We start from the raw sequence: 12,263 nt of genomic DNA, 5'->3' as shown, positions 1-12,263 counted from the left end.
GATGCAAACCATTTCAAGTCGATGCAGCATTATGCAAATGTATGCAAATTTATGAAGCTTACAAAATGAACCAAACAAATCCTGCTGAGGTAAAATGGATTAGTCCATTTTCAAGCTGCATAGATTTGTATAATCCTGCATCAACTCGAAATTATTTGCGTCTCATTGACCACCCCTATATTTCACTACTGAGGGATGTTCACCAATATTCTGTACAAGATGCTTATTATCCAAATGTAAAGAAGATGCACAGTAGGGATCATCAATGAGATGCAAATTGTTCTGAAATTATGCAAATTTTTATGCAAATGTATGCAGTTTGAAAATGGACCAAAAAATGTAAACCCAGGTTTAAAATGATTGGTCCATTTTCAAGCTACATACATTTGCATAAAAAAATGACAATTAAATTTACATCAACTCAGAACAATTTGCATACCTGTGATCATCCCTAATGCACAGCTTCCTGCAAATCGAAAGGTGCCCATACACCTAGCTATAAAGGGCAGATCGGCCAAGAGAGAGATCTCTCTCTGACCAAATACGATCTGTTGGCTGCCCATACACAGCAGGCCAATTCCCGATTGATTTCAGCATGAAATCTTTAAGGAATCAGCCTTGTGACACTGTCCCCACCGCTGTCCCCCAAATGGTAATGTGCCCCCATGCATTAAATATCTCACCTGTCCACTACCGCCGAGTGCGCAGCTGTGCTTCTGCATTCTTGTTCCATGGGACTTCCGCGTACTGCACGTGTGGGTGATAGCGTTCAGGGGTTCCATCGTGTTAGTCAGTCATGATTCTGCACACAGTTACCGCAGCGCACCCACTCAACCACGTCAGCCCCATATTTTACAGCTTGCTCAATCGATACATTCGAACATTTTTGGCCCAAAAATCGGTCAAATTACTGATCAGGCATGCTTGTTGCGGCACAGATATTCATCCAATTTGATAATTATCAAATTGGGAGGTTATTTGGCCACAAGATTACCAAATGTATGGCCACCTTTTCTCCCTCTTCCCCCATTTCTGAGGCCCCAAAACACCATTAAATAACGCCCAGCAGACATCACAAAACAACTGTTTGGAGAGTCCTTTCCAATGCTTGCGGATTTCCTCTAAACCATTCTACTTCTTAGCCTTATTCACAAGGTAATTAGGCAAACAAAATAAGAGATGTTACAACTATGAATGTATATAGTGCACACATATATGGAAACAAATATATTGTGCCTTTCTTTGGCGGCTAACACTCTATCACTTGTATTTTTCTATGAGGATATTGATTAAAAAAATCATTATGGCTGCATTTCCTGTGTTCAAATGACAAATGGGAGTTGATTACTACCATTCTACTCCTTCCTTTGCCATTTAGTGACCAAGCAGGCCGATACCAGCCGCAGGAATTCAGCACTGTCCGTGGGGCGAAAGTAAAAGAAACTGCTAGGAATTATGGGAAGTGTAGCTCTGTGTCCAATTGACAGCCTTGTAAAAGTCTACCTGCAAAGACAGTGCAGTGGGAGGAAGAAAATTGATTTACTTAGGCTGTAAAAAGCCTGTATTATATTTTGGGGATTATTTTCCCAAAAATAAAATTTCAGTAACTACTCTTAGAGGAGGGGGCAGAGTGAAGGTGTAGGCACAGAGAGATTCTTGCTGGCAATGATCACATTTGCTGATCACAAAAGATAAGCATGCCTATACTGCTCTCTGCAGTGTAAAATAAACTTTTTTAAACACAGGGAATGCTTTCAAATGTTCTTTTATGTAACGAAAAGTTTTTACTGAAATATGAATTTGGGGAGTATAATCCCACTTTAAAAATACACCTAGGAGGGTCAGAGATGCATTTGGAAGAACTTCCCAAAGCCTGGAGTTACTCTTGAACTAAAATGAACCAAGCCTGACTGCTCACCACAGCTTCCAGCTCTAACTGCAAGCTCTTCTTCTTAGACTTCAGTTTGATGATCTCTTCTTGCTCTCGGTTCCTCTGGTTAAACAGCTCTTGCCGGCGAATCCTGTCCAGCTCTTGCTGCCTCTGCCGCTCCAGCTCTTGCTTTGCAGCCTGTGGGAAGGTAAGTGCACAATCTTTACTCAAATGAAATAAAATACTCACTTCGGAAACGGTTTAATTTCTGAGTCTGTGGCAAACCAGACTGTCATGCTATAGGGCACAGATGTCAAACACAAGGCCCGCGGGCTGAATGTGCCCCTCCTTGCCATTTTATGTAGCCCTCAAGAGCTTCAAATGTGCATGATTGTAAGCATTAAAAGAGCAACAAAGCCTTCCCATCTAGATGATGACAATGTTTCTGGTCAAAACATTGTCACTTTGAGCCTGGGTGCAGCAACATCCCATGGGCCACCCCAACCCCTTGCAAAATTAGCATATGACCCTTTCCTTGGATCTACACACCTTTGCCACTGGTACCCTCTTCTGATATTGCAGAGAAGCAGAGTAGTGTAATATTTACCTGCTCCAGTGATGTGTTGTGTCTCTTCCGTTCTACCCAGCAGCTGCACGCTCTATGCTTGCACACCTCCAGCTCCTGGTCACGTGACTTGACTTCAGAGCCAGAGGTATGCAGGATAGTGTGTTTGATTGTCAGAAAGGTTAGAAGAGGACTCAAAGCAGCCCTGGGACAGGTAAATATTAAACTGCTCCACTGTACTACTCTGTAGAAGGGGGAGGAGTGGGGATCCAGGACCCCCCCTCCCATAGTTATGCCACTTTATTTGAGACTGCCCAATAAATGTTGACTCTTAATAAACAATTTGGCCCACGACTTAGGCTAGGTTTTAGATGTAAGCCCGTTATGTTATTGAGTTTGACACCCCTACTCTAGGGTGAACATGGGTGTTCTGGACAATGTATTTCTAATGTAAGCCAGTTTCCTCAGTAAAGTTCAAATAGTACCTTTTTCAAATCCCCATGCACAGCACAAAACTACAGAACACTTGCCTCTCTTCTCTCAATCTCTTTCCTCTTCTCCTCCTCTCTCAGCCTCTCCATCTCGCGCTGCTTCTCTAGGCGTCTCTCCATCTCCAGCTGTTTCTTGCGCTCTTGTTCTTGTCGCTCTCTTTCCCGACGTTCCTGTTCCTCTCGTTCCTTCTGAGCCTTCCGCTCAGCTTCCCTCTGCTGCTGCTCAAGAAGAACTTGACGCCTCTTCTCCAGTTCCTGGTTACCCTTCTCCATGTTCTCCTTTCTCTTTTCCTCAAACGTAACTTCAAATTCACAAAAATGAATCATTTTAACCATCAGACTAACAGACTTCCATCAGACATGTCAACAAAGGTGTCCCCTACTAGAAGAGTTTTTTTAGGGTTTAGTTCACCTGAGCTTAAAAACATTCCAAATCATGGAACGGAACACAACAAATGACGGATAGGTCAATGGAACCAATGTTAAACAGAGGATCTGTTCATCCTCTACAGCAGGGGCTCGCTCTACCGCCTGGTTCTCCTTCTACATGTCACCTGGTTACATGTCATGAGGAAAAGGAGAAAGGCAAAGAGCCAGCACCCGCTGTAGAGGATGGATGAACATTGTCGGAGCCCTGAGGAGGTGAGAGAATCACGACTAAAGTTACACCCCTACAATGCATATAATAGGGTTGAGGGAGCACAGGACGAAGGGGGCGGGGGGCACAAGACCACCAGGGATGCTATCCTGGGGAGGGTAGGTGAAAGCACTAGACCACCAAAGAAAGCACATGGTGGAGGTAGGGGATCCATTAGAAAGCAGAACTGTATAAGGGAAAAAAGGAGTTGTCCTGTAGACACTGAGGTCCTCTAGACAGATGGCGAGCATTCGTACACGTTGCGTTTCGATCGCAAGGCCATCTGCGTTTGGTAATGTGAATGGGGCCTAAGAAACAAGACCAACGCACCTGTGATGGATTGACCCACCTTCAATAGCACAAGTAGACCTGCATTAACAATCTTAAAGCAAGCCTGAAGCAAAAATAAACTTATAAGATGTGTATGTGTAGTACAGCTAGGAAATAGAACTGAGCGGATCGTTCAGGAACAGTCTTATAAGTCCGCCAACAGCGCGTACACACGCGCTACTGTCGGCTGAAAGTCCGCCCGGTGTGGGGGGTGGGGGTGCTGTTGGAGGTCTGATGGACCAGTCGTTGGCGGCCGTAGTGCGTGTGTATGCACCTTTAGAGGTGAACGGGTTTCAACAGAACACTAAGTTGAAGCAATTATAAGCTGTCTGACAACTATACAAACTCTCACGTTCTGGAAACTGCTCTTAGGGAAACATGCCTAGAGGGGAATTCTCTTTACATGGCAGGCTTCCTAAACAAAAACAAAGTGCCACATCCAACCAGAATAACAATTATTAATAAAAGGTCTTCGTCCATCATCTCACCTGCTGTCTTTTTCTGAGGAGGCTCCTCTTCATTCATTCTTTGGTAGATGGGCAATGTTCCATTAATGGGATCTGAGCTACTGAAGAGACAAAAGCAAATAAATGGGATAACATCTTTTGATTTTCATGGACAAAATGAAGTATTTTAAGACCCTAGTTGGGCACCGCTCATTTTTATACACAGGATAGTAAATTTGCATTAATTATAGTAAAGACGAACTTTAACCAAGGATTACACTTCATCTCAATCAGTAGCTGATACACCCTTTCCCATGAGAAATCTTAAATAGATCATCAGGGGGCTCTGTATGGCTGATATTGTGGTGAAACCCCTCCCACAGTGTGATGTCATGACCATGGTCCTGACAGGTGTGAACCTCATTGCGGGAGATAAAATGGAACCTGAACTTACCTGGGCCTTCCTCCAGCCCCCCCCCCCTCCCTCATAGCCCGCAAGGTCCCCTCTGGTCTCCAGCCGAAGTTGCAAACCTAATGGGGACACCAGTGGGCAACTGGAGGGGACCCAAAGGGCGCCTGTGGGGCCTCACGGGCAATGGGAAGTGGAGAAAGCCCCAGGTCAGTTCAGGCCCCTTTTTGTGTCTATTCATGGTCCCTTTAAATTGTTTCAAAGTACATGTCTGGCTGTGTCCTGCAGTCTCATTCCCTGCTGGGGGGTCGGTTAGGGTTAGGCATCGGTGGAGGTTATGGTGGGGGAAAGGGAGGGGTGTCAATTAGGGTTAATCATCTGTAGAGGGAGAACTCACGTGAGAATAGCTCTAGGCTTAACGATAGTAAAATATCAGTAACATTAACAGATATATTACTAGCGGAATTACCGCGGCCCAATTAAACTTTACTGGTATTTTACTAGCAGCCCATTGCTCTTAAAAAGAACCTGAAGCGAGTAAAATTATTTAAAATAAACACAACGTAGCTGCAAATGAATATTACATACTAACCTCACCGTCAGTTCCTCTCAGAAGCTCACCATTTTCTTCTTACAGCGATCCCTTCCAGTTCTGACAATATTTTGTCAGAACTGAAATATACCAGTTGCTGTCAGTTATAGATCAGCAGCTGTCAATTACAACTGAATGTGCAAGGTAATGTCCATGTTTCCCTATGGCTCAAGTGGGTGATATTACAGTTTAACAGTGTGCTGATCAGGAAACTGTTATGGTGTAATTGCCATTTTCAAAATGGAGGATGGAGAATGTCACTGATCACAGTGGACAAATGGGATGCAGGAGAGGAGAAAGAGATTGAGGAGTAGACTACACAGGAGGTGAGTATGACCTGTCTATGGTTTTTTTACTTTTTATTTTCAGTTCAGGTTCTCTTTGCCTTTTAGGCTCTTCAAAATGTTAAAGGAAACCATAAGAAACACAGAATTTGGTGAAGACTATGCTATTACATTGGAACAAGCTGTAATTTAGTGCCATAAATGATAACGCAAATTGATAACAGTATTCCCAATGAATGCAGAGGAACAGACCCAAACTATCCCCCCTCACCACTATCACTAGGGCACGCACCTTCATATGTAACTGAATGGCATGAAGACAGCCTGCAGATGTATGTCAGTATGCAGATGTTACACAATGACTTCAGTGCAATAAATCTTTCTGCGCAGAGTTTTCGGTTAGATACCTGTGTACTTACTGTGCCCTCCACATACACCCGGTACAGCCCATACATCAAGCGCTGTGCCCTGCCTGTGTGCACTCCTGAAGCAGCTAGCATCTAACACTGACAAACGGCTGCAGTAGCTATGACTGCCTCTTATCAGGGTCTGTGCTGCGCTGGAGTTCCGTTATAGCAGCTGCATACCACAGATAAACTGTACAAGGAACTTCTCACTGTGGCAGCAGATCAGGGGTGATTTGTCCTCACAATACCGGCATAAAACACGGAAGTAATATGATCACTTGTGTGTTAAGTGCGTCTGCACTGTACAAAGAAAATATATAAATATCAAAGTAAAACAAAACTAAAAGACAAACAAATCTTGGCATACCGGAATGAGGGGGGCACTAGGTCTGGGGGCAGAGTCAGTGGCAGAGGCTGACCAGCTTTTGCCATATCCGTTAGATGCATGGCCAATACAAACTCGTCTGCTTTCAACTTTCCATCCCGGTCAATATCTGCAAGGGACCTATATGGGAACAAAGAAAACGTTACTGCATATGAACTGTACAAAGATTCAATTATTAAAGAGCATATGTACAGTTTAATATACACTGATCAGTCAAAACATTAGAGAAACTTTAGCCGAGGATTGAACTTCATGCCAATCAGTAGCTTATACCCCCTTTTTTATTCGAATAGATCATCAGAGGTGTCTGTGTGGCTGATATTGGCCTCAATTCACTAAGCTTTATCAAACACTTTATCGAATGTTTGATAATTTACCTCATGGGTAAAATCTAATTTTGAATTGACTAAGGTGTTATAGATTTATTAAACGTTTTATCGATAAAACATTTGATAAATATAAAACACCTTAGTGAATTCAAAATTAGATTTTACCCATGAGGCAAATTATCAAACGTTCGATAAAGTGTTTGATAAAGCTTAGTGAATTGAGGCCATTGTGGTGAAACCCCTTCCATAGCGTGATATCATGTCCATGGTCTAGACCAGGCATGGGCAAACTTGGCCCTCCAGCTGTTAAGGAACTACAAGTCCCACAATGCATTGCTGGAGTCTGACAGCCACAGTCATGACTCAAAGGCAAATGCATTGTGAGACTTGTAGTTCCGTAACAGCTGGAGGGCCGAGTTTGCAGTCTGACAGCCACAGTCATGACTCAAAGGCAAATGAATTGTGAGACTTGTAGTTCCGTAACAGCTGGAGGGCCGAGTTTGCCCATGCCTGGTCTAGACAGTTTGCTATGTGTTAACCTTCTTGCATTGTGGGAAATAACAGCTTTTTCCAACTGCCAACTGCCAAGCAAGCAGCATCTCCCTCTGTGCATAAAACTCTCAGAAACGGACATTCCGTACAGATCATCTGGCAGAACTAAAGACATCAACAATAGTGATACATTTCAGAATGTGAATCAGGAAGAGGAAAGATTTTACAATGGGCAAACGCAGACTAAATAATTTTTCAATACATAAATAGTGTAAAAAATAAGCAGTTTTATTCATTGTTATTTTCACTACAGTTCCTTATTAAAATCAACTGTCTACTGTTGGATAGGTTCCCCTCCAGTCATTACAGCTGTTCTCTCCCACTAAGGCATGGACTCCACAAGCTGGTGGAGCTGTGATGGAGTCCTGTGGTATCTGGTACCAGGACATATACAGCACATCTTTTAAATCATGGAGGTCAAAGTATTGGACCTCCATGCATCTAATTCTTTTTTTTTTCCAGCACATCCCAGAGATGAACAATACACAAGCATCCCGCCATGCACTTCATTTAAAAAGACCACCGTGTTCCAATGCAAGCTTGTGAAGAGACAAAAAACAAGAGAAGACCGGGAGCCCAATCTGGCATAATATTGTTGGATCACCAGGGAAATTATGGAACAACAGTGAAATATACTCACAAAGTTGGGTTGCTCGCAAGGCAACCACTCAAAGATGGGGAAGTACCAATCTCAAATACCATGACCACAATAAAAATAAGTAATTCTGTTCCACCCCTACAAATCGCACACAAAACGCATGGGATTACAGCTAAATTCAGTTTCTCTACAGGATACAGATTGGGGGTAACTTTGGCCTTGGGTCCATTATTGACGTTTTGTATACGGTGTGCCTCTGAGGAAGCGGCTTTTTGACCGTGAAACATGTGTCAGGCAGTCTTTTATGTGAATTGGAACTCTGAATTTGTATCCATACGATGTGTCTGCAACCACAGAAGATATTGTGAATGAAGAATAAATAGAGAAACTGTTAGAATTTTTTTTTTTTGAGAAGTGTTTTAAAGAGACTCTGAAGTGTCCCTAAAATGAGGTTTTTATTTTAAAAACCTCATTAACATGATTTTCTCTCTTAAAACGCCGCAGAACCGCTGCTGAAAACCCCCCTCAATCACCACAAACTGAAGGGGTACACGGCAGGCAAAATCAGCGACTTTCTTAGTCATGGATTTTGCTGCCGCCTCTATGCGAGTCAATCAGCGCGTATCTCCACCTCTCCCCCGCCCCTCTCAGTGGAAGAAGACAGAGGGGCGGGGGAGAGGCGGCGATCCGGGCTGATTGCCTCGATGCGGAAGGAGCCCGCGATTATACCCCGTGAGTTTGGGGTGATCGAGGGGGTTTTCAGCCGCGCTTCTGTGGCGTTTTAGGGACAGTAATGGTAATGAGGTTTTTAAAATAAAAACCTCATTTTAGGGAGACTTCAGAGTCTCTAAGTACCAACCTCACTCAGCCTTTTTCTTGCTAAGGCCCCCGTTTACACTTAATCAGTTGCTCAGTTATAACTGAAAGGACAACTGATTTTCAAAGTAATGCCCATGTTTTCCTATGGCACCTTTCACACTTAACGAGTTTTAACTGAAATCTTTTTTACAGTGCACTGCTATGGAGAAGAAAAAAAAACCCGTACTAACTGATGAAGTGTAAACGGGGCCTTATGCTAGGCATACACGGCTCGTTTCCCCCTTATCTATCGAGCCGCTGATGGCTGGATTGATCATTTCCAACAGGTCCGATCAGAGAGGCGCTCGATTCCCCGCAGGCAGGCAATGGAATGAAAATGAGCGTAAGATAAGGAGCGCCCGCAGGGACGAGCGGGGATGTGCCGGGATCGAGGCAGCGGCTCAATCCGGCGCATAAATCTGACCATGTATGCCCAGCATTAGAGAATAGGTTGCAGCTCCACAAAAAGATTCTGCTCCAGAAGGTCCTCCTAGGGCACAGACCTCTAAGCATGGGGGTAATCAGTATAACTGGGAAAAGCTGGAGGCACCTGTAGTGTTCCAGGTGTGTGTGTGTGTGTGTGTGTGTGTGTGTGTGTGTGTGTGTGTAGGTGTAGGTGTGTGTAGGTGTAGGTGTGTGTAGGTGTAGGTGTGTGTGTGTAGGTGTGTGTGTGTAGGTGTGTGTGTGTAGGTGTGTGTGTAGGTGTGTGTGTGTAGGTGTGTGTGTGTAGGTGTGTGTGTGTGTGTGTGTAGGTGTGTGTGTGTAGGTGTGTGTAGGTGTGTGTGTGTAGGTGTGTGTGTGTGTGTGTGTAGGTGTGTGTGTGTGTGTGTGTGTAGGTGTGTAGGTGTGTGTGTGTGTAGGTGTGTGTGTGTAGGTGTAGGTGTGTGTGTAGGTGTGTGTGTGTAGGTGTGTGTGTGTAGGTGTGTGTGTGTAGGTGTGTGTGTGTGTAGGTGTGTGTGTGTGTAGGTGTGTGTGTGTGTGTAGGTGTGTGTGTGTGTGTAGGTGTGTGTGTGTGTGTAGGTGTGTGTGTGTGTGTAGGTGTGTGTGTGTGTGTAGGTGTGTGTGTGTGTGTGTAGGTGTGTGTGTGTAGGTGTGGGTGTGTAGGTGTAGGTGTGTAGGTGTAGGTGTGTGTGTGTAGGTGTGTGTGTGTGTAGGTGTGTGTGTGTGTGTGTAGGTGTGTGTGTGTAGGTGTGTGTGTGTAGGTGTGTGTAGGTGTGTGTGTGTGTGTGTAGGTGTGTGTGTGTAGGTGTGTGTGTGTGTAGGTGTGTGTGTGTGTGTAGGTGTGTGTGTGTGTAGGTGTGTGTGTGTGTGTGTGTGTGTAGGTGTGTGTGTGTAGGTAGGTGTGTGTGTAGGTGTGTGTGTGTAGGTGTGTGTGTGTAGGTGTGTGTGTGTAGGTGTGTGTGTGTACTTTCTTATATCAAAGTAGATCACCGTATAAGATATTGTATATAATTATATACAGTATTGGTCTCCAACCTTAAAGAAGGAAAGAGTCGCTTCTTCAGGTCAATTACTAGTTGGTTAGACCTGAGCCTCATTTTTATGTTTTGAGGCACAGTAATTGATTTGCAGAAGCGGCTTTTGCCTTGAAACGTGTTGTCAGTGAATAATAAAAGTTTGAGACGTCTTGGCTTGTATAACCAGTTTATTGGGAACACTACAGAGGATGCGTTTCGAGGGCTAGATCCCGCTTCCTCAGGTCAAAATGAGTCTCTTTGTGCAACAAGTAGATAGCTCGGAGCTCCTACTCAGCTGAAGTGCCTTCTCCCATACCTTCATTTGCCTACTCCTACGGGCACAGTGTTAATAGAAACTAGTCCTGGATCCTAAGGTCATCTGTGTTCCAAGCGGAACACAGACCTGTTTTCTCTACAAGCACATCATCATGATTGCTATTGTTGCAACCCAGACTTGTGCGCATTGTTTTGAACCTCACATAATTGTCCCATAATTCTGATATACTACTGCATATGGGGCTCCTGGTGTCCTTTCTATCTTTTGTTTCTTTGGGGAAGGCAAATCATAACCTCTGGTACCTTGTTCCATTGCCCAGTTTAACGCTCACATGCCTACTCTATGCACCTTCGCTGCTGGACATGGGTCAGCATCGGCACTCTGAATTGTCTGTGGCTGTGCAACGCCATACAAAGCAAGCCTCAATGAACTGTGCATTCTGAAACATCATGACCAGAAGTAGGTTCCTTCTGTGGCATCAGATGAGACAAGCTAGCCTTAACCCATGACCCTGTTTGCTGATTTAAAGGATATCCGAAGTGACATGTGACATGATGAGATAGAGGTGTATGTACAGTGCCTAGCACACAAATAACTATGCAGTGTTCCTTTTTTTCTTTCTCTGCCTAAAATAATTAAATATCAAGTATGTAAGTGGCTGACTTAGTCCTGACTCAGACAGGAAGTGACTACAGTATGACTCCCACTGATCAGAAATTCCCCTTTTTATCTCTTTCTTGCTTTCAGAAGCCATTTTCTGCTAAGAAAGTGGTTTATAGTTGGACTTTCTTATCAGTGAGGGTCACACTGTAGTCACTTCCTGCCTGAGTCAGGACTGAGTCAGCCACTTACATACTTGATATTTAACTCTTTCAGGCAGAGAAAGAAAAAAAGAAACACAGCATAGCTATTTGTGTGCTAGGCTGGCACTGTACATACTCATGTCTATCTCATCATGTCACATGTAACCTCGGGTATCCTTTAACAGCTGCCATCCTTTGGAACTTTCTTGGTTGGTACAAACCACTGCTCACTGGGATCGACCCCAGTGTATAGCCATCTCAAGTTGGTCCTTGTTAAATTCGGTACAATCCATATGCTTGCCTATTCTTTCCTGCTTACAGCACATCATCTATAAAGACAACTGAAGCAAAAGGGATATGGAGGCTGCGATAATTATTTTCCTTTTAAACAATGCATGATGCCTGGCAGCCCTGATGATCCTCTGCCTCTAATACGTTTAGCCATAGACCCTGAACAAGCATGCAGCAGATCAGGTGTTTCTGACATTATTGTCAGATCTGACAAAATTAGCTGCACGATTGTTTCTGATGTGTGATTCACATGCTCAAGAGGGACACTGCTCAAGCAACCATCAAACATGTATCAGGCATCAGGCGATCTCCGCCGTTGCTGGATACCAGGGACATTGCTGTAACAGCATATATTCGCATTACTGATCTGAGGCTGCTTTTACACTTTCCCATGAGCGATTCTGTACATTGTGGCCGGGTTATTTCTGGTTGTTACTGTGCTTAACAGAGTATTCTTTTCCTGGAAGCACTCCGGATAAACTGCCTGTGTTTTGTCGCTGAGTTTTCCTTGTCTAGATAAAAGCTGTATTTGTTGCACATCACTCTGCAGAAAACAGCTGAATATTTCCCTCACATGGGCCACCTTCCTTCCTTTGTTTCTAATCACGTCTTGTAGGGTGAAGGGCTGCCTGGTCACATCCGGTCTCATGACTGCTCTCTGTCTTCCACTCCTGACTATTTA

General features: G+C 44.1%; 1 protein-coding gene across 7 annotated transcripts in view; it reads right to left on the bottom strand.

Annotated features, from left to right (window-relative positions):
• The window catches only part of ITSN2 (intersectin 2), a 225,262-nt gene that overhangs the window by 115,156 nt on the left and 97,843 nt on the right, over nucleotides 1–12,263 (bottom strand). For 6 of the 7 annotated variants that reach the window (XM_068280241.1, XM_068280247.1, XM_068280248.1 and 3 more), the window contains exons 10-13: nucleotides 6,399–6,536; nucleotides 4,382–4,461; nucleotides 2,966–3,228; nucleotides 1,919–2,068 (exon numbers count right to left, since the gene is read on the bottom strand). In XM_068280241.1, coding sequence (XP_068136342.1) covers nucleotides 1,919–2,068; nucleotides 2,966–3,228; nucleotides 4,382–4,461; nucleotides 6,399–6,536 — 631 coding nt within the window. The remainder of the gene's footprint in view (nucleotides 1–1,918; nucleotides 2,069–2,965; nucleotides 3,229–4,381; nucleotides 4,462–6,398; nucleotides 6,537–12,263) is intronic. The other variant, XM_068280245.1, reaches the window with a different exon arrangement.

Source organism: Hyperolius riggenbachi, chromosome 4, assembly GCF_040937935.1.
Source record: "Hyperolius riggenbachi isolate aHypRig1 chromosome 4, aHypRig1.pri, whole genome shotgun sequence".
In the NCBI taxonomy this organism is placed as follows: domain Eukaryota; kingdom Metazoa; phylum Chordata; class Amphibia; order Anura; family Hyperoliidae; genus Hyperolius; species Hyperolius riggenbachi.
The sequence above is the reverse complement of the archived record's forward strand: the minus strand, read 5'-3'. Positions and strand labels throughout refer to the sequence as shown.